General features: G+C 38.1%; 2 protein-coding genes across 2 annotated transcripts; one reads left to right on the top strand and one right to left on the bottom strand.

Annotated features, from left to right (window-relative positions):
- The first annotated feature begins 3,077 nt into the window (after positions 1-3,077).
- Positions 3,078-11,708, top strand: LOC141633603 (serine/threonine-protein kinase GRIK2-like). Its single transcript, XM_074446043.1, has 12 exons — positions 3,078-3,302; positions 4,190-4,526; positions 5,625-5,699; positions 5,785-5,829; positions 7,061-7,135; positions 7,733-7,820; positions 7,936-8,060; positions 9,220-9,315; positions 10,197-10,263; positions 10,353-10,468; positions 10,577-10,655; positions 11,158-11,708. Exons 2-12 carry the CDS (start codon positions 4,194-4,196, stop codon positions 11,325-11,327), a joined length of 1,269 nt encoding a protein of 422 aa, XP_074302144.1. The 5' UTR covers positions 3,078-3,302; positions 4,190-4,193; the 3' UTR covers positions 11,328-11,708.
- A 317-nt stretch (positions 11,709-12,025) lies between these two features.
- On the bottom strand, positions 12,026-15,321 carry LOC141633604 (uncharacterized). The gene is made up of 9 exons (XM_074446044.1): positions 15,078-15,321; positions 14,568-14,651; positions 14,397-14,455; positions 13,819-13,914; positions 13,629-13,706; positions 13,434-13,496; positions 13,172-13,345; positions 12,808-12,903; positions 12,026-12,232 (listed from the first exon to the last, which is right to left on the bottom strand). The coding sequence occupies exons 1-9, from the start codon at positions 15,250-15,252 to the stop codon at positions 12,152-12,154; spliced, it is 906 nt and encodes a 301-aa protein (XP_074302145.1). The 5' UTR covers positions 15,253-15,321; the 3' UTR covers positions 12,026-12,151.
- Positions 15,322-22,523: the final 7,202 nt, after the last annotated feature.

The raw sequence follows: 22,523 nt of genomic DNA on the forward strand, positions 1-22,523 counted from the left end.
TGTAACCCCAAATCACAGGATGCGAGTCATACGGGGAAAAGGAAAGGACGAGGAAGAGAACGAAGATGGTAAATATAAGGATGAATAGCTATAGAGCGGAAGAGGAGTATTATGAAATAACGTGGAGGAAGAAGGGGGAGAAGGAGGTGGACGTCGGAGAGAAGGTAAGGAAGGAAAAAGGAGGACAAGAGAGAAAGAAAGGTAGGGGAAAGAGGAGGACTGGACGAGGAGGAGTAGTAAAGGGTGGGAGGAAAAAGGCGAGTAGTATGAGGAGTAAAGGGAGGAGGAATAGTAGTAATAAAAAAAATCGGATATTAACTTGCGCATAAAACGTCAACAATCAAGATATTTAAGTAATTTGGTTTAAACACGATTTAATCATCAATTGAGTACAACAACAAACGTTATAGGTTTAACGACAATCAACATGTAAAAGAAATACGCTAGCATGCGCATGAATCATCATTGATAAAAATATCTTGGAGGACTGTGCGCACATACAGTGCAACCAACTAGTATATACATTAAAAATTGGATATTACGTACTATTTATAAAATCGTAAATACGTGGTGGTAATTTATAAAATACGTAAATACGGGTTTATTTGTAATCTTATCTTTATTAATTCAAAAGACAATACTCATTTCAGGATGCGCCACATCATTAATACAACTTTTTTTTTAAATTTTTTTTTTTTGAAATTCAGGTTATGGTGGGACCCGTTAGTGTGCAAAGTATTTATTTCTTCAAAATCCGTCAATACAAACATGCGACAAATTCCGTCTTAGAACAAATACTATGAAATAATTTTATACATTCCGAATAAATGAAATTAATGGCATATAAGCGGAATGAATTACAAATCGGAATAAATGAAACCAATTACAAATTATTGATTTACATAATTTAAAAAAAATAATAAAATTCCATAATTACGAGAAGGAATTATATTTAATTACGGGATTGAATTACATATAATGCGATAAATTACATGCATAATTTTTTAAAACTAGATAGTACTTCCTCCATTCCACCCATTTCTATACATTTCACTTTTGCACATAATTTTAGGAAAATTATTATTTTATTTATAATGACAATTATACCCCTTATTTTATGACACCCACATCTTTAATTTCCAAACCTAACCCCAGAATACAACCCACTGTTCACCTAACCCACTAGCAACCACCACCACTTGTGGCCCAAACAGCCACACCATGTTCTACTCGACCCACCACCAACATTGCTGGTTTCCGGTGAACCGCCTTCCGTCGCACTCTCTTTCCCTTTCTTCCACGCACCATACACCACAAATTATTCTCCACCGCACAAAATTAGTCAGCCACCGCCGCACCCTTTCTTTGCCTTCATCACCACCACCAGATCCGCGCACAAGGCACCCAAAAATCTGAAGGGGAGTGACCAAGGTGTGCGATTTTGATGTGCAGCGTTGGTGGGGTGTTCGTGAAGCCGACGTAGTGGGTAGACTTGGTCGGTCGTCCGGTAGAGTTATTTGATTCGTGAGGTTGCAATGGGTTTCCATTTGTGAATGGTTGTTCAATGATGGTGATGGACAATTAATGATCTTGATCTTTACAGTGCTGGTGCTGGTGGGTCTAGGAGGTGGGGTGGGGTGGTGGTGTGCGTTGTGGTCTTAATGGAGGAGTTTGTGTACGAGTGGAATGAAGTAGATGATACTATGATAGATGATGAATGACAAGGGGTAACACACAAGGGCAGCACAGTCATTTTGGCACTTAAAGTTTACTAGATAAGGAAATGTATAGAAGTGATTGAAATTTCTAAAAGAGGAATATGTATAGAAATGAATGGAAAGGAGGAAGTATGATATATTTTTTTAAAAAATCATGACGGAGTATTTACTTATAGTAAAAAAAACTCGACAACTTAACTACCAGCCGCGTACACCGAAAATGGTAGGTGACAATGATACGCTACCGAGTAAATTTACTGTTCAACAAGCGTTTCAAGCAAAATTTATTTTTTTATCTCTAAAAAAACAAATAAATGTTGACAGTTGTTGAAATATTTAAATTTACAAATTTTTAAAAATTATCACACAAATGATTAAAAATTGTTTTAATAAATATTTTTCTAAAATATAACACGATAATTAAACAATTGTAAAAATTGAACATATATATTTTTTTAAAAAAAATCCGAGGATTTATTTACTTGGAGCAAAAATTATGGCAAATTTACTATCAGTCGCGCACTAAACCCGTCCACAACTTAAAAACGTGTATGAATCCTATTAAGACATTAGTAAATGTCACTTATCTGAATCTGCTTGCACAATTGTGAAATCCGGAATATCTCTAGCAAAGGTCAATCCTCGCCCATACTCACGAGATTGTTGAATCAGTAAATAAATATGTTTTGCCGCTTATTAAAAAGGATGAGAGAAATTATTTAAGCTCCGATGAGGTGTGTAGTGATGACAGAGGTACAGATGACGGTGATATTCACTCTACTGAATTCATCAACAGTATAAAATGTGTCGGACTCCCGAATCACCAATTGAGGTTGAAGGTCGGTGCTATGGTGATGCTTCTGCGAAACATTAATCAATCACGTGGGTTGTGTAATGGTACGAGACTAATTGTGACTTATCTGGGGGCACACGTGATAAGACGTACTCTCTTAGGTAATAGAGTGCATATTGCTCGACTACGACTACTAATGTAGTCTATCATGAAATTTGTGATTCGGATATGCGTCTTTTCTACCACGACTACTAATGTAGTCTATCATGAAATTTTTCAATTTTTAGAATAATTTGCATATGTTAAAGTTGATTATTAAATTATATTTCTTTTATCGGGATGTAAAGTTTTTTATGTAGGCAAATTTTATTTACAATAGTAGATTACGTTATTTTCTCTTAAACCATTGCATGTGAACACGTATTTGTAACAAGTTTAAACATTAATTATGTAGATCGCTGATTTAGACCAACTAGATAAGTAGAATAGAAATGCAAGAAAAAAAAAATACATCCAAAAATATTAATACCGACCCAAATACATAAATTGCACGGGTTTAAAACTAGTTTCCTTAAATTTACGATTGAAGTCTACGTCGAATACCACTGTTGTAACTCGCAAGTCGCCCCAAATTCTCTCTCTTACGAAATTCTGATCTACGAAACCCTAGATTCTTGATACAATCGCAAGATCCTCTCTTTTTATTCTTCGCATCCCCTTTAACCTCAATTTCGTCGATCCTAGATGTTCTTCATCGAATTCAATTCTATATCATGACGTATTGATTGCAGGTATACTTCTTTGTTCTTCCCCAATTCGATTGAAAATCGCTTTTTTTTTGTCCCAATTTTAGTAAATTATGGTTAATTTTATGCAATTTGTTGTGTAAGTAACCCTAATTATGTCGATATGTATATGAATGTCATGTTATTGTATGACGAAGTAATGAGATTGAAACGCTTCTTTGTTCCTCCCCAATTCGTTTTGAAATTGATTTTTTATCAGTTGTAGAGTTTTATGTAATTTATCACATAAGTAACGCTAATTATGCTGATGTAGTGTATATGAATGCGATGTTATTGTATAATGAAGTAATGCGATTGAATTGTAGATTTCAGCTTATTATGTTTAATGTTTATGCAAATTCTCGACCTAGTAAACCTAATTTTGCGGACGTAAAGTTTATGAATGCGATGTAATTCATGTCTCGAAGTAATGAGATTGAATCGTTGAAGTTCTGAGTATATTTTTATTGATTTCCGCTTTATTATGTGAATTTCTCCACTAACTAATCCTAACTATGCTGATGTAATGTATATTAATGCGGTGTTACAGTATGATGAAGTAATGAGATTTAATAGATGAAATTCTGTTTCTATTGTTATCTTTCAGTTTATCGTGTTTAATGTTTATCCAGTTTGTCGACTAACTAAACGTAGTTTTGCTGATGCAATGTATATGAAGGCGAGGTTATTGTATGATGAAGTAATGAGATTGAATTGTTGAAATTCTCTGTATAGTTTTATCGGTTTCAGGTTTTTTATGTTTGATGTTTATTCAGTATTATTGACTAACTGACCCTAATTTTGCTGTTTTATATGGATATGATGTTATTTTATGATGATGAAATGCGATTAATTGAATTATATGTTAAAATTGTGTGTACTGTAAATTGTAGACTGATGGAGATGGGCTGCTTTGGTTGCTTTGGGTTCTCGAGGAGGCACAAAGCGATTGCAAGGCCGAGATTTCGATGGGGTGGGTTTGCGGGCGGGATGTCCCGAGAAAAGTTGCTGAGGCCGGGGATAGTGGAAGAGGAAGAGGAGGAAGAAGACGAAGACGAAGACAACGATAGGCTGTATAATGGAGAGTCTACTAGTATGACTCAAGGAGATGATAGTGATATGCCCAGCACAGCTAAACGGTCTGAAGAGGTTCTCAGTTTCAAGATCAAGAATGGGTTGATTTGTAGGCAATTTCAAGTCAAGGAAACTTGCAAATTAGTTCGATCTGAGGTGATCATTGTCTCTGTTTTTGTTGTTGTTGAATATTTGTTGTTGCCAATGGTAGTATTGACTAGAGATTAAATTGATTGAATGTGAATGGAAAGTTTATTTTTTATGTGGGGTTTACTCGGGAAATAGATTGTATAATAATAGCTTGGGAAATTTAGACGCTATCAAGTTATTCTTAGTGGTGTTTTTGTGAAACTTTGCTGCTGTTTGTTCCTTTTATAATGTTTTTTTAACAACTCAAAAAGTACTCCAGTTCAGAGGCTCTGCAAACGATGGGGTAATGGGGTTTGATTTCAGTGTATGGAGGCTTGCCCATGTGCTAACAACAAATAGGGTTTGGTTTTGGATGACCCTTGATGAAAGTTGGGTTGGGTATTGCATTATTTGTTCTTCACAATAAGCAGAGGCGTAACCATTTTAGCGAGTCATTTCGATCTATTCCACCCTTCTACATTGTTATCATGTTAACATTTATTGTGTTGATTGTTCTTCTGTCGATTTATAGCAGTATTGACGATTGAGTGCACATTAGATGGGACGATATGATCTCAGATTGGGATTCGTGAGTCAATAATGCATTTAGTTTGAGAGTACAATGTGCATTGTTGTTGTAGAATTCTTTTGCCTGGCAGTGCCATCTCAAGCCACGTTTTATCCTGTTTTGTACTTGATGCAGTTGCATTTTGAACTGCATGAATCTGATTTGGAAACTTGTACTCTCCGTTATCATTTGGTTTTTTCACTATGTCTGTTGATTTACCATTATAATTTTCCTTTTCTGTGTAGCAAACTTGTCTGCTTTTGGAGTATTTAGGTTGCTTCTTTCTCCTTGTTTTTCTGGAATAGTGTCTTTGTCGTGCTACTTTTGCTGTTTTGCCTCTCTAAATTTATTTAAAATATTGTGTTCATACCTTTTACTTCTTATACCTTGTTGTGTCTGAAAGATGTCAACTGCCATGTTTGATAGTGTAAATGGCTGTATTTGTTCTGATTACGCATAAAGTGAAAATATCCGTTGAATCGTGATCATTTACCTCCTTTATTCGTTTTTGCCTTCTGGTGTTCGCTGCAGTTTAATTCGGCTTTTTGCATTTTCAGGATGAAAATGGAAATAAGATGATAAATGAGTACGTTCGAGAGTGTAAAATTGGCTCTGGGAGTTATGCCAAAGTGGTGAGCTATATATTAGTGTACTTTGTGTTATTGGTGGCTTAGTAATATAAAATTTTCCAGGTTACATCTGTCTACAATGTGACAGGTTCTGTATCGGAGCAGCATAGATGGGATAAATTACGCAATTAAGGTGTTTTTCCATCTTTATCTTATGTTGTTACTATCTTTATTCCCAGACCCTAAATGAGTCTTAAGATTTGATATATAATTTTTTTTTTGACTCAGTCCGAACACTCATATTTTTCCACTTTACCCCTTAAAGACTCAAAAACTCTCTACCTGTGTTACTTAGACACGCCGACACGTGTCGGTGTCCGACACGAAATTCCTGAATTTGTAGGACACGCCGACACAGTCAACGGTGTCGGCGTGTCTTGACCAACATAATAGACACGACACGGCACGGCAAAATTTGTTTCTAATCCTACAACTTTTTTTATAAAGAAAATAAAATAAAAATAAAAAACACAAAGTTTGTATGAAAATAAAAATAAATTAAATTGTGTTCAAATTTCAAAGTAAAAATGCAAAGTGGCGTTTTATCGTTTACACAACTTGTATATGGGGAAAGAAAGTACCCTTGAAAACTGTGAACTAAACTAATTAATAATAATAAAAAATCTCAACTTTTCTTCGTCTTTTTGTTCGGTGCACCTGTTCACACTTCTTCTCCCACTCTTCATCTTCCACATTAAATTAAAAATAAATGAATGCTCTTCTTCTTCTCCTTACCCCCTGCAAACCTCATTCCTCTGCGACATCAAGCCCAGATCTAAGCTTCATAATGGTCATATTTCAGTGAAGCCTTTAACCTAATCGGCATGTAAGTTGCCTTCTCATCCGTGTCAGTGTCGTGTCTATGAAGGACGTGTCAGACACGTGTCACTTGTTGTGTCGGCCACCGTGTCGTGTCCGACACGCGACTGACCTGCCGTGTCGGAGTAACACAGCTAGTCTCTACGACTATATGTAGCACCCACTTTTCCGTTCACATTTCACTATTCACGAGTCTCAAGTTGAGGCAGCTAAAATTCGTCTATGATGCTCTGAGCCAACTTCGATCTTGGGATTAAGTCTGCCTTAGTATGTCAGATTTTCGTATATAATATGTCCAGAGACAGGCATGTCACATGTTAAGCATGTTCCCGTAAAGATGATTAAGGATTCAATGATTTAGTTCTCCGTTCTAAACGATACTGTTGAGCATGTTCTAAATGATACGTTGGTAAATGAGGGTGAGGATAATGGGACGAACTCACCTTGCTATAAAATTACTCCATGCGTCTGTTGAGCATTTAAATTGTTTCAGTTTTTGGTGAGTTATCTTACTGACCTGCTAGAGTGATGCTACATTTATGCAGGCATTCCACAAGTCCCATTTGCTAAAGCAACGGGTTGCACCCTCAGAAACTGCTATGACAGATGTTCTACGGGAGGTACGTAATTTTTGGAAATTGTCTTGTACCGAAGTTAAATTTTGTTCCAGTACCTAAGAAGTATCCTGTTACAATAGCATTTCCTTTACTCGATACGTATGAACTTCTCATATGATTTTTCTTCCTAACACTTTAAAAGTAGAAGCTATTGCCGCGCACTGATGTGGTCGTTTTAAAGTGTCCTTCATGCTTGTTTAGAGCATGTTTGGCCTAATTTGTTAAAATTGAGCTTTTATTTCTCAAGCTTAATTTTCTAAAATTGGTTTTCAAAAACTAGAAACACCAAAATGGTGCTTCTATTTTTAAAGGGGAAAAAGATGGTTTTTGAGCTTTTAAGAAACTACTTTTAACTTTTAAATAATTGTGTATTTGGCCAATTTGTGTTCTTTAAACAAAGAACATTTTGAAAAGCTAGGTCAAACACACAATAAATGTCGTCGCTAAAGCATCTTACTTTTTCCTTTGGTTCGTATATGTGATATGGTTCGTATATGTGATAAGCTTTATATGGCAGTCGCCATGGAGCACGACTCTTTTTGGTCATCGGGCTATTAATATTATTAGCTACTTATTTTCAGTTATTCCAATTGCATGCAGGTACTAATTATGAAAATTGTGAGCCACCCTAACATAGTCAATCTCATTGAGGTGATTGATGACCCAGACACTGATCACTTCTATATGGGTATTCTGACTACCACTTAATCAATTCCCCTTGCTATGATTTACATGTTTGACTTTGGAAAACCATTGTTATTTAGCCTCGCGACCCTTGTTACTGATACTGTTCTTCTATTCAGTTCTCGAGTATGTTGAGGAGAAATGGGACCACGAGGGTGCTGGTCCACAAGGTGGTTTAGGAGAAGCTACTGCTAGAAAATATCTGCGCGATATTGTTTCTGGTCTAATGTATCTTCATTCACATGTAAGTTCCTTTAACACTATTATAATGAACTTCACTCTCAGAATACATAGGTGGAACGGATTTGGTCCTTTTAGCAATTTAATGTGCTATCATTGGTTGTGGAGCCGTGATACTGCCTTTAGCAGAGCCCCCTTTCCTCAAAAAGTTTTTTTTTGCCACGTAGGTAACTTACTCACGAATCTGTTACCTGTACGTCTATATCGCGGAGTAATCATCTTCAATAAGAAACTGGTATCTTAAAGCAAATGTGTCCATTGCTATACATAAAGTTGTGTGATTGAACAACTGTTCTTTCCTGCCCATAGTTGATGCGATTGTAGTTGGTCTGGTAAAATGTCCTTATTTCTGTATTTGGGAGGTGAAATACTATTATTCAAAATGATTTTTCACATTCAGACGATAGATATGCAATTCAAAATTCATTTTTTTTATGTTTTTGGTCCGACTAACTAAATCATATTCTCATTGGTCAAATCAAATGTGGGTTTTGGTGAAGTTTATGAAACAATTAGAAATCTTTAGGGGCGTGTTTTGATTGGGGGATTTGGAGGGATGAAAAATCCTTTGTTTGGTTAACAAAATGGAGGTAGAGGGAATTGGAACCCTCCATTTTCCCTTCTCCAAGCCAAATTATTTCCCTTCCAACAAAGGAAAACTTTGGAGGGAAATTCACCTCCTCCATTCCCCCCTCCCCTTCCCTTCCCTCGTATTTTGGTATCCAGCAAGGCGTAGAAGATTTTTCGGACCTCTTTCTCTTCTATGTGACTTTTTTTGTGGGTTTTTGTCCCTCATATGTTTTTCGTTGACAGCCTTTGGTTCTTTCAATAGCTTTTTTCATGATCAATCCAAAATTAACTCTATAAGATTCTGTGATTGTGTTCTAGAATTCCTGGCCTCAGTTTTCTTTTTCACTTTGATGTATGCGACTGTGTGTGGCGGTTAGCATTTGTATGATGATTGAGATCATTACGGGTCATTTTTTTTCCTTTTACAATCAGAAATTCAGAGTATAGTGCATATGAATTTAAGATTCTGTGGTTGTGTTCTTGACTTCTTGTCCTCGACTGAGTTTTCTTTTTCACCTTGATGTGTGCATGGTGGTTAGCATTTATATGATGATTGAGATCATTACAGGTCATTTTTTTCCTCTTACAAACAGAATATAGTGCATATGGATATAAAGCCGCAGAATCTTTTGGTTACTCGAAATGGCACTGTGAAGATAGCAGACTTTAGTGTCAGCCAAGTATTTGAGGTAATGTAGTTAATGCCAAATATATTTCTGCTGGAGATGACTTTTAATAAGTAGTTTCGGTCGTACATTTGTTATTTAGTGTGCTATCTCATATTATTGCGTATGAAACTAAAGAATATAATATTCTCCTCACAGTAAGAAAAAAATCTATTAAATGCCGTTCTTTTTTAAATTTGAATTATTTTTCTAGACAAAACTGTTGGTATCAAACTATCAAAGTGTGATCCGAGTTGACCATGGTCGTTCTTTTTAGATAAGCCTTTCTGATAGCAAGAGGAAAGTGATGAAATCGAGGTTGCCATATTTTTCAAAGAGTTTCTTGAGAACAGTAAATTATCAAATTGTTATCTCAAGACATAATTTCCATATTTCCAATGGAGCCAAAGACTCATTACTCTTTGGTTATGGATTATAATGGAATAAATCAAAATGGCTCACTAAAGTGGTTGCGCTTTTTTCTTTTGTGAAGTAGCGGTCCTTCGATGCAGTTCTCGATGCAATTTCCATATTGGGTCATTCGGAAACATCCTCTTTGTATTGCTAACACAAGGGTAAGGCTGCGTACATCCGACCCCCCCTTACCCCGCAATTTGCGGGAGCCATTGAGGCACTGGGGTAATGTTGTTGTTGTTGTTGTTGTTGTTGTTATCTCAAGACATAAAAAAGAGTTTCTTATCCCAGAGTAGTAGTTTGATGACAATTTGCCTGTGTGTGTTAGCAACACAGGGGTACGACCACGTGCACCCAACCCTCTCTTACCCCGCAAGGCCGCAATTTCCGGGTGTCTTTAAGGCATTAGAGTAATGTTGGTGTTGTATCACATTTAATAATCATTTTTGTTTTCCTTTGATTGCTTTCTCTTATCATTGCTAATTTTTCAGGGTGATAATGATGAGCTAAGGCGCTCTCCTGGTACACCCGTTATAACTGCTCCCGAATGTTGCTTAGGTGAGTTATTGTCCATCGACCATGTTGAATTATTTTGCTAGTGCCTCGTGGAGATTCCTATAACCATTTGGCTCTCCTTGAACAAACAGGTATATCTTATCGTGGGAAAGCAGCTGACACATGGGCTGTGGGAATCACATTACACTGTATGATAATGGGCAGCTTTCCTTTCATTGGAGAGACACTGCAAGATACCTATGACAAGGTCTGATTTCTGCTCATAGTCTAGTTACCTCAATACCTTATGCCACTTTATTATATCTTTGTAGCTTTTTTTTGTTTTTTGTATATCTGACATTTTCTTATTGTGCAGATTGTTAATGATCCACTGAATCTCCCTGACAATATTAATCCACAACTCAGAAATTTGCTAGAGGGGCTTCTTTGCAAAGGTAATGAACTCATGTCTTTTTTGAGTAATACTCCCTCCGTCCCGGTCATTTGTTTAGCTATTCCATTTATGGGTGTCGCGGTCATTTGTTTACCTTTCTATATTGGGAATATTTTTGAAGGGTAGTTTGGTTATCCACATAACTCATTGTCCACTTGTCACTCAATAACATCTCTTCCCCTCTCCTTGGTCTTTGTGTCAAAACCAAAGGTAGACAAATGACCGGGACGGAGGGAGTATAAGGTTATCTATAAGTGGCACTGTGGCAGTTGAGACAAGTTGATTTTGAATAGGGTGATCATCTTGTCATCAGTCACGGGTCACCATAGGTCGATTCCAATTCGGGTTTGAGTGGGACACATTGGATTGTATTGATTATCGCCTTATCGGTTACCGTCACAGGTAGGGTTGGGGTGCACAGAATTTTGTGTTCTATACTACCTAGTTTGTTTTATTCTTGGCCTTGTTTCCCTTTTGATTTTGAATTTTTAAATCCGTGGCAGACCCGAAACAGAGGATGACACTAGAGGTTGTTGCTGAACATCCATGGGTTCTTGGTGAAGATGGACCACTTCCTGAGTTTTTGTGTTGGTGCAACCAAAATGGCTTGCAGCGGGATTTGTTAGCCAACGGTGTCGATGAAAAAACAAACGGTGGCGAAGGAGAGTTTTGATTTATCCATTTTGTTCTCCTGTTTTTTTTTTTTCATCAAGTTATTTTGCTCATGCTGTCAAATCATGTATGTTGTACAGTAGCAGAGCGCTAGGAATTGTACCAGTAATTCTTATACGAGGGAGAATGGGTGTGAGAAGATATAGTAACCTTTGTGATATCACAAAATCTCATTGAAGACGGCACGTATACCATTACTTCTCACAAATGACCCAAATAGAGGAGAGAGGGAAGCACATGGGGGTGCCCCCACCTTATCCCCCTATCCGTTTTGTGAGTGGTATTACCCGTCACTTGCTCCGACCCGTCTTCAACAAGACTAACTGTTGTGATATATATTTTGCCTTTTTTAGTTGTGAAAAGATTTGATGTTGCTTTGGAAGTTTCTTGTTTCGTCTCTTGCCGAAAATGTGTAGACTTGAGATTCTTTATCCCGTAATTATCTCCTATTTCTTGTGTATATACCTAAACTAACACGAGGCGACAAATGGTCAAGGTAGTGAGATACAAGATGAGGAGACCGGAAGACTGGATGAAACTAACTTTGCTTAACGACCTGACATTGTAGTCGAGCTATAAATTCTTTCATGGCTTGAGCGGCTGTACCAACTGGCCTGTTTGCTCTGGAAGAGCTTTTCGAAGGGTTTTTTAGCAGCTATTTCGGAGTTTAAATATCACTTAGGTAATCAGCTCAGCAAATTATAAGGCGTATTGACGTGATCGAATAAATGTGAGAGATCAGTAGCGACAATAAAATAAAATAAAAACAGTACTATAACCAGAGATTTACAAATAAATGGATCATAGAACTGCTTCTGCGGAACATCATTGGGTTTTGCGCTGTTTTTCCATGAGATCTGCAAAAAATTGTTTCCAGTCTGAAACCTTCTCCTCTCCATTTGCTACCTATTATTCAAAGCAAACAGTTGACACATAAATGCTTGCGCAACTAGTGCCTCAAAGGTCCCCAGACAGCCAGAGTATTGAGAGGTCAACAAGGTCGTACATACACGGCCTTACCTTTGTGTTCAAAACACAAATATACAGTTTCAAACCATCCATGGTGAAATTGTATTAAGAGTTGCACCAGTTAAGTTTTGTTTGACATATAAGACGCGTATATAGCTTAGTGAGCAATTTTGTTGTATTCCAACATATTCAGGAATAGTGGCGGAGCCAGGATTTTAGATCAGCGGGGCAAAGTGGTTATACTATAAGGCAACCTCATAAAAATCCGAAAATTTTAACTAAAAATTTCAAAATTTTCAAATGCCAGCGGGGGAGGGCGCCCCTGCTATCCCCCGCCCCCGTTCCAGAATCAAAGATCATCGATTCTCTGACTTCACTGGAAACGGAAAAATAAGGTGAAGATCTCTGACAAAATAAATGCCGTTTAGTGTTGTCTTGTGTGATGCTATCTATGGTATGCACAAGGAACATGTGCATCTGAATTTAAGATTATGTATTTTCGTTAAACTGACCTCTATTATTAGTCCAGTGTCTGGAATGGATTCAAGAGCCTCAACACAAATGAAGGACGCGTCTTCCTTGCTCAGACTTCCCTTAGCTGCAACACCCTGTCAATGAAACAAAATATGCTGGTCAGTTTTGTTATCTTTATTCCCAATGCTTCTATTAATTTCATCAGAATTAGCAAATATAACACCTTGTCAACGAAACAAGGTACACTGATCGTTAAGGAATTACTTCTCAAGTGGGGTATTAGGTTCGCTCTTTACCTTTCAGCCCGTCAATTAGCTTCAATTTTTCTTTTTACTTTATCTAATGTTTTGGAGCTCCGAGTAAATAAGAACCTTATTCTGAAAAGAGAGCGTATAAGCATACCTCTTGAAAGCTAAACCCTTGTGTTCCGCCCGGGGAGTTCAGTAACGAACCTGCTCTGATAATAGTATACGGAACTCCTAAGGCCATCAGCGTAGATTCATCTTGCTCAGCCAACTTTCTTGCAGTGCTAGTCATTAAAGCTTGAATGCCATCAGCACCTTTATACACAGATAACTGTGATCTTATCAAACAGACATGCCGGGGTAATTTCAGTAATTCCCACCATTCTCACACGCAATCTACCATGATGAGCTAGAAATACCTGCGATAAAAGAATAACATGTTGTACTCCTTTTAAGCTCCCGACTTTGGATACGAAACCTTCCTGTAGAACAGTAAATTAATTTAGGGGATCAGATTTTACAGCCTACAGGTACTCGGAAAAGTAAAACCTTTCAGGGCAACAAATTTTACTGCTGCTACAGGTAGTAACTAGAAGAGAATGCAATGTACATACGTTAGGGCATATAACTGCACGAACACCCTTCAAGACTTTCTTAATAGCTGCCTTATCATTTGCATCTCCGGAAAATGACTGTACATATTTGAACCACCGGACTGCGTGTTAAAATCTCGAAGGCAATTTTGGACAAATACGTCTTGACAGGAATCAGAAGGATGAGAGTCGTAAATACTCAGGCAAGTACCTCAACATAAGTTCCGAAGGCTTCAAGGGCTGCCCGCCTATCTTTAACTAATGCCTTCACTTTGGCTCGTTTGACAATTAGAGACAGAATCACCATCTAAATAAGCTAAAATCAGAAGGCTCAGACTTCATCCATTGTAACAGAACATAGGATTGAGAGACACAGGAAGCTACTGTTATCAGTTATATCGATAGACGTAAAATTCATCCATGGTAACAAAACATCGGATTGAGATAATAAACAGGAAACCAATATTACTATATCAGTTATGGTCACGGACTCATGGTAGTCACCATGAACTATGGTAATAGTGGTAATGATCGGATTCTCTCTATAAACGAAACTGAACTTGGACCTCTTCCTGATCAAAGGGGTCTAAGATTCAAACCCTCAAGAACAACAGCAACAACAGTCAATGATGGGTAAGTTTTATTCAACGTTTCAATCCGAAGGTTGAAAGCAGTCAGTGCTCAACCATAAGGGTAACAGTCGCTACGTGTTAGTTTCTTCAATGAAATGTTGATGAACTTAAAACGGCCAAAAATTCGCCTATATAGACAATGGCTAGCTGATCATACCTGACCAATGTCGCTGTCTCCATCAGTTACCAAAACGGCGTCCCTAGCGTCTTCTACATCTGTTTTCAAGTTCATAAGGTAAAACATGAATGTGTACATCTCTCTGCTCATACCAGTATAGTTTTAGACTGTAAGTACATGCATATGTATAGACTATAGTATTAGTAGTACCAGGATCATCCTCTTCTTGGGTTACTGATCCATCTTTCGGAAGGAGTTCAGGTGCTCCATACCATTTTCTTAATTTTGGTCCTCCTGCAAAGTACAGAATTACAACACTATGTCTATACATACGATAAATTAATACACCCGATATTTGTAAATACTCTCTCCTTCCTAATCAGTAGTTTACATTGGCTTAGTTGTCTCTGTTAGATTTCCTAGTCAGTAGTTTACATTAGCTCTCGAGTGCCCATTGGGCTCGAAAAGTGCCCTCATAACATGTGCTGAATTTCCACTTCGTAAGTTTCTGGGGTTGTCAGGGTTCGAACCCGAAGGTCAAGCTGGCCAAAACCTTAAAGGGATGGTTGAGGTCCAACTATTATATCTATTCCTATTAGTCTCCTCGTAAAATAAAGCAAACGTAAACAGAGGGAATAACAAATTACATACGATTAATATATGTACATAATATATACTCCGTAGTACTCTATTAAGGAAAAAAGAAAGGGAAGAGTAGACCTTCAATATAATCGAGAATTTGTTCAACAAAACTGGGTTTCTTGGTTGCATTGCATTGCAAACGATGGTTAGTTGAGAAAAATGGACAAGTAATTACAATTGAAAATGGTGGATGAAAAGATGAAGAAGCATTTGAGTTGTATAGAGAGAATGTTGAGGGGATCACACGAGCCATTCTTTGGTGATCACAGCACTTTGGTTGCTATCTTTCTTAATTCTTAGATAAGGTGACAAAGGTGTTACTACTCTACTAGTCTCTCATTTGTCAATTTGAGTCGTATAAGACAGTTTTACACAAGTATAAAACGAATTTAAACATGATGGTAACACTAGTCAAAATAATTATTGCAAGATTTGTTTTACAGTGAATTTACGCAAGTATTTGTGCTCATTTATATCATCTTGCTTTAAATTCATGAAGAAATTATCTTTAATAAGGTGATTCTCAGAAGTTCTACTATTAAAGCTAAATATTAACATTACTAAAGTGTAACTAATAGAAGTATTTCAACTTTTAGGGTGCTCCTCTTTCATGTACATTTGTACATGATTTTTATTCAATCATGTACATAATTGACCGTTTTGCCCTTCTTATTTCAAAATCTCTTTTTACAATTTTGTTCACGTCATTAAACTTCCTCCAACTATCAACTCCTACCACCCAATAAACCACCGCGTCACTTCCCTGCCCACCACCAGGCAGACTAGCCAAACCGAGTCACTCCCATACCCGCCCCTTTCAGACTAGCCTACCACAGGACCACCCCAACCTCAGATCCATACCCCATCGACTGCCTAACCAATCACTACAGATCTGCCTCTGCTCCACCGACCACACGAACGACGACGCCCCTCCTTCGCCTCCATGTATGTCCGACAACCACCCGTGTGGTGGCCCACATGGACCCCTCCCCGCTTTCCCCTGTAAGATAAACTATATTCACTGTTGAGTTTATGGATTCAAGTACCTAAGAGGGGGAGGGGGTGAATTAGGTACTCTTTTAAAAAAATTTAACTTCAACTTTATTGGATTAAAGTAAGTTAAGAGAACAAAAGAGATTAGAGGATACTTTGAATAATATGGAAAGATTGAACAAGTATCACGATGAATGTTTGCTGAAGTATGAAAGCAACAATCGTTCTGACTGTATCTATTTGTCTCAGTTTGTGAAATATTACTGCAGACAAATGCGACAAAGATGATGAATCATTACTTCTAAGTTTAAGCGAAACAAAACAAACAAACAAAGTATAAAGCAGCGGAAATAAAGTAAACACTTGAACACGAGATTTTTGAATTGGTTCGGCAAGAAACTCAAGTGCCTATGTCCAATCTACCTTTTTATTACTTTCCTTTAGTGATCTACTCCGACAACTAAAAGATCCTTGTAATAAAAGACGCCAACCTACTCCGGTTGCAAAGCTAGTACAAGAACTACTCCGTTCTTATGACAAGCTAACTCGCAATCTACTCCGATTGCCAAGAGTTAAAGAACTACTCCGTCCTAGAACTCAACAACTCACAACCTACTCCGGTTGTCAAGAGTTAAAGACTACTCCGTCCTAAACTCTACTAACACACTTAGAATGTTATAGGATCAAGTTTCCACTAACACATTCTTAACAAAGAATAGAGGTGGACAACTTTTACAAGATCAACAATTCTTAAGCAAGAGAGTTTAGTATAGAAAAGCAACAGTAGCCACGACTGTAGAAACTGAAGATACTTGAAGACTTTTAAAGGATTTTGCAAAGAACACGGTTTTAAGCTTTTAAAAACAATTTGCAAAACATGAAAGAATTAATTCAGAAAAGTCTTAGGAATAAATGAAGGAGGGACTCGGTATTTATAGAGGAGGTGAGTGAAGGGGTTGCTAGGGTTTTGAAGGGTCAAAGACCTCACATGTGAAGGGCAATAGCAACCACCTAAAAACTTGCACCAAAAAGGAGTCTTTTGCAAAGGTAAGAATAGAGAAAGAAGGTTTGAAAGATAACCTTAAAAGCTCATGCATTTTCAGAAAACAAAGGATGTGAGACAAGTCACATGATGACAAGTTAACACAAATATGGCAAAAAGCAACTTTTGTTTTCTTAAAAACCAAAGGATTGAATTTGCATAAAGAGGAAACATTTTGAATAATTCAAACCACTCTTTATTGGATACTACCTCCTTAATAAAAATCTGAATTTTTATCTTTGAAAAATATGAGTCACGTGAAGGCATTTGAAAGATAAAAGGAAGCTTCAAGTTTTTACGAGTTGTGGCACATCCACTCAAATTTGTTTACTTGTTGAAGCAACAGTCATCTGGACCGTTTCTATTACTCTATTATACTTAACTTTCTCACTTGTACATTAGATGACACACGACTAATTACAATGGGATGATAAACAACTTCAACACTTCTTAATCCAAGCTTGATTACATCATTAATCCTGAAAAGGTAAACTAAGATAACACAAATCAAATGGGCATGTTATCATCAACATAAGGAACCCAACAAATTCCCCCTTTGATGATGACAAGCCCCAAACGAATGTATAAACAATGTAAACACCTTGATTCAAGAATTTTAACAAGCAAGATCAAATGATAGAGAAGGGACAATATTATCTTACCAAGGGCAAAAGCTAGAATCAAACTATCATGACAATTTTACATTGCCCCAAACAAGAATCAAGCTAAGAAGGTTAGACAAGCCATTAGTTTAATCAATAAGCAAGAAGATTTAAAGCATGAGTTTACCTTTTCCCCCTATTGACATCATCAAAAGGATAGAGATGTCATAAGCATTAGAGTGCAGATATTTCATAAGAAAACACAAAAAGACACATGGAAGTGTGACAAGGTAACAAGGTCAACATAAACAAGGATTAAGCATATGTTAATCAAAGTTCAACAAAGCTAAATAGAGTTTAACATACACCACCAAATGTTCAAAATAACAAGCAAGAAAACAAGTCTTAGAGAAGCACAACCGGTGGAACAAAATGAGATGGCAAGGGTAAAATATTGATAGGCCGAGAGGGAAGGGAAAGGCTAAGGGGAGGAGGCTTGTTCACCATCCGAGCCACTACCCAACAGATCATCATCCACATTAGCATCTTCACCAACCTCTTTTGTTGACACAAGGGTGGAAATAATATCCACCTCTCCACGGATGAGGTCCAAAGTAGAAGCAAGGGCCGAAATTGCCAAGTCCTTTTGACGAGCATCTTCCCTAAGCCACGCACCCAACTCAGCCACGGCATTGAGCACTTCCCGCATACCACCCGTATTCACTTGACTTGATGACCCAACTTCCGGGTCCTTCTTAATTTTCACAGAAATTAACTCATCATTCTCAACCTTGATAAGCATCTTCCCCATTTGCCCATCACTCATAACATCACACATATCCAACGAACCCAAGCTAGTGTTTACCAACACCCCTTGTGCCTTGAGCACAACCGATAACCACATGCCATAGGGTAGGTAAATCATACTAGAAGAAGGTCGACGAAGCTTGGTCGAAATAAGGTGAAAGCGTTTAAACATTAACCCGACTAGGTTCACCTTCTTATGGGTAGCAATATGATAGATTAAGTATTGTTGGGCTATGGTGAGTTTTCCCCTATCACCCGAGGGGTAAATAGACCTACAAAGCATGTTGAAAATGATACGGAGAGGAGGTGGGATTTGGGTGTTGCTCACGGGTCCAGGAGAAACAGTTTTGGGACAAACGGTTTGAGCAATACTAAGAGGAGAGGCATATGGTAAGGCAACCCAATTTTCGGAGGGGAGTTTGTCATAGCCTCCGACTGGAATATTAAGAGCAGTAGCGAAATCAGATTGAGACAATTTAAGGGGCTTACCGTTCACCTTAGCCGTAAGAGCCTCACCCGACTTCTCAACCCGAACCGTTGCAAAGAACTGAATCACCTCGCTCACAAATACCGGCTCACGCATTTCCAACAGCTTCTCCCAACCTTGAGCTAAAACCATATCACGGACTGAGTGAAAGGCATGCGGGTCAAACCAAGTTTGGTTGTAAGCCCGAGGGGAGTGAATGGCTTTGATGTTCATTAACCTCTCACAATTTTTATAAATGGAAGTAGGGAGGTCAATACTCTCAAGGTGATCCCAAACCACGGCCAAGTCCCATTTTGAGGTTAGGGAGACCGGATCAGAGGGAGCAAGGTATACAAGCTTTTTCTTCAATGGTTTCGATTTTTTCTGAGGAGGTTCACTGGGATTTTCAATTGGGGTATCAACAATGGGGTTTTCGATGTTACTTTGTTCAACATTTTCTGAGATTGGGGGTAATTGGGATGATGAGGCTTTTTCTTTCCTTTTGTTGGTCTTTTTCGCCGGAGTCGGGTCAGACTCGCCGGACTTAGACGGATTCTCATTTAAATCAAATTCGGTCTCTTCTTCAACATCTTCAACAATCACTGGTTCAGAGGAAGAGCTTGGAATAGAGGAGCTTTTCTTTCGACCACCTCGTGTGCGCCGTCCTACCATAGTGGCGATAGGTATGTCGTCGGATGATGGAGGGGCAGTAGGGTTCGGTGATGATTGAGGGTTAGGTGGATCTGGGTTTGTTGAAGGGGTTGTGTTTGAGGTTTGTGGAGGGAATGCGTAAGATGTTTTGACTGGAGTCATGGTTGGAGTTGGTGATGTAGGCGGATTTGATGTGACAGGGGAGGTAATTTGTGGGTTTGATGGGTATGGTTGTGTTAAAGGAGGTTTTTACCATTGTGGGTTAAGGGTAGGTTAGCTTTGATGGAGTTAATGGATTTGGGAGATGGAAGGGTAAGTGGGTTTAGGCGGTTTGGACGGGTAGAGATAGGTAGTGGGTTGAAGTAGTTAATGGCCCATTTAATGAGGTAAGTGAGGTGGTTGGCCCGACTAGACAAAATTTAATCACTCGAAATAAAAACGCAAGGTAGCATATAATAAACGTAAATTTAGATATGAGGTTGAGTGATTACCGACTCACAAATACGGTGTCAATTTTGGTCCAAACATGATGTCAATGCACTTAGAACACTTAATAACATATATCCAAATTTAATTTAATCAATTAAGGAATTTTGTAAAACTCATACTAAAAATCACAAGCTATTAATTAACCCAATTTCTAGTCTAAATTTCTCAAAATGTTCTCTTGCAAGTGGTTTAGTAAAAATATCGGCAATTTGATTTTCGGTCTTGCAAAAGATAAGTTTAATATGTCCTTTTTCAACATGATCACGAATAAAATGGTGACGAATATCAATATGTTTGGTTTTAGAGTGTTGAATAGGATTTTTGGAGATATTTATTGCACTCGTATTATCACACATTAAAGGAATGGAGTCAAAAATAATACCAAAATCCAAGAGTTGTTGTTTTACCCAAAGGAGTTGAGAACAACAATGTGCCGCACTAACGTACTCACTTTCGGCCGTAGAAAGAGCTACCGTGTTTTGTTTCTTTGAAGCCCAAGAAGTCAAGCAAGGACCCAAGAACGTTGCAATTCCGGAGGTACTCTTTCTATCTACCGTGCACCCCGCATAGTCCGCGTCCGAAAAGCCTATAAGATCAAAAGGACAATGTAAAGGGTACCATAGGTAAAGATTTTGTGTTCCAATCAAATACCGAAGAATTCGTTTAACGGCTTTGAAATGTGATTCTTTCGGATTTGCTTGGAACCTAGCACATAAACACACGCTAAAGAGAATGTCGGGACGACTTGCGGTCAAGTAAAGAAGTGAGCCTATCATACCTCTATACACCTTATCACTAACATTCTTACCGAGTTCATCCTTGTCCAATTTGGACCCGGCTACCATAGGTGTATCATGAGACTTACCATTAGTCATCCCAAATTTCTTAAGCATTTCTTTGATATACTTTTGTTGATGGATCATGATTCCATCCTTTGATTGCTTAATTTGGAGCCCAAGGAAGAATCCTAGCTTACCCATCATGCTCATTTCAAACTCCGATTTCATTAGTTTCGAAAAATATAAGTAAAGGAGTTCATTTGTTGCACCAAATATAATGTCATCAACATATACTTGTACAACCAACAGTTCACTGGACTGTTGCTTCAAGAACAATGTTTTGTCAACGGAGCCTCTTTTAAAACCATTTTCAATAAGAAATTTAGACAATCTATCATACCAACATCTTGGTGCTTGTTTTAAACCGTAAAGAGCTTTGTCTAATTTGAAAACATGGTTAGGCAAATCATTGTTCTCAAAGCTTGGTTGCTGCTCTACAAAGACATCTTCTTCCAAATATCCATTTAAGAAAGCGGTTTTGACATCCATTTGGAAGAGTTTAATGCCTTTGTGAGCCGCTAAAGCTATAAGCAATCGTATGGCCTCAAGTCTAGCTACCGGTGCATAGGTTTCATCGTAATCAATACCCTCTTGTTGGTTATAACCTTGCACCACTAGTCTAGCCTTGTTCCTTACAATTTCTCCCGAGTCATCAAGCTTGTTGCGAAAGACCCACCTAGTACCAATGACGGTGCGATTAGGCTGGTCTAGGGACTAAGTGCCATACCTCATTTCTTTTGAATTGATTGAGCTCATCTTGCATGGCAAGCACCCAATCTGCATCGGTCAAGGCGATCACATTTGAAGGCTCAATTTGAGATAGGAAGGCATTATGGGCACAATACTCATTGAGGTGAGCGAGATTGTTGACGGATGATCTTGTTCGAATTCCCGAGTTGAGATTGCTTGTGAGATTAGTGAGTGGATGAGAGCTTTGATGTTTCCACTTCTTTGGAACAATGGTTTCTTGTTCCCCCTCAACAAAGATCAGATCACGTGGATCTGTTTCTATTGGCCTGGAAGGTTCTTCATCCTCACTGTTTTGGGTTACTTGATTCGGAGGTAGATGCAACATCGTTGGGTCTGTTGCTTCCAGAGAGGGATCGAAGTACTACGTGTTCCCCCGAGTTGCTGCTCTCCTTTGAAGGTGACAGTCTCGTGTCTCGTTGCAATTCGATCTTTGGGAGCTTCTTCATCCGTGAACACGAAGTCTTTTCGAACAAGACCAATCTCAAACTCATCATCCTCATCCTCCTCATCATCATCCATGTTTTGTACCTGCCCAAGCACACTAGATTCATCAAAAATGACATGGATGCTTTCTTCAATTAACAAGGTTCGTTTATTGTAAACTTTATAGGCCTTGCTATGATCGGAGTACCCAATAAATACTCCTTCATCACTACGTGGATCGAACTTACCCAAGTTGTTTTTACCATTGTTGTGAACAAAGCATTTGCTTCCAAAACATCTAAAGTATGAAATGTTGGGTTTTCTTCCACGCAATGATTCATAGGGAGTTTTATTTAAAATACTCCTTATCATGACACGATTATAAATGTAGCAAGCGGTATTTACCGCTTTTAAAAGTTCTTAGGCAACTTACTAGTTAATAACATTGTTCTAGCCATTCCT

The sequence above is a fragment of the Silene latifolia genome, chromosome Y (assembly GCF_048544455.1).
Source record: "Silene latifolia isolate original U9 population chromosome Y, ASM4854445v1, whole genome shotgun sequence".
In the NCBI taxonomy this organism is placed as follows: Eukaryota; Viridiplantae; Streptophyta; class Magnoliopsida; order Caryophyllales; family Caryophyllaceae; genus Silene; species Silene latifolia.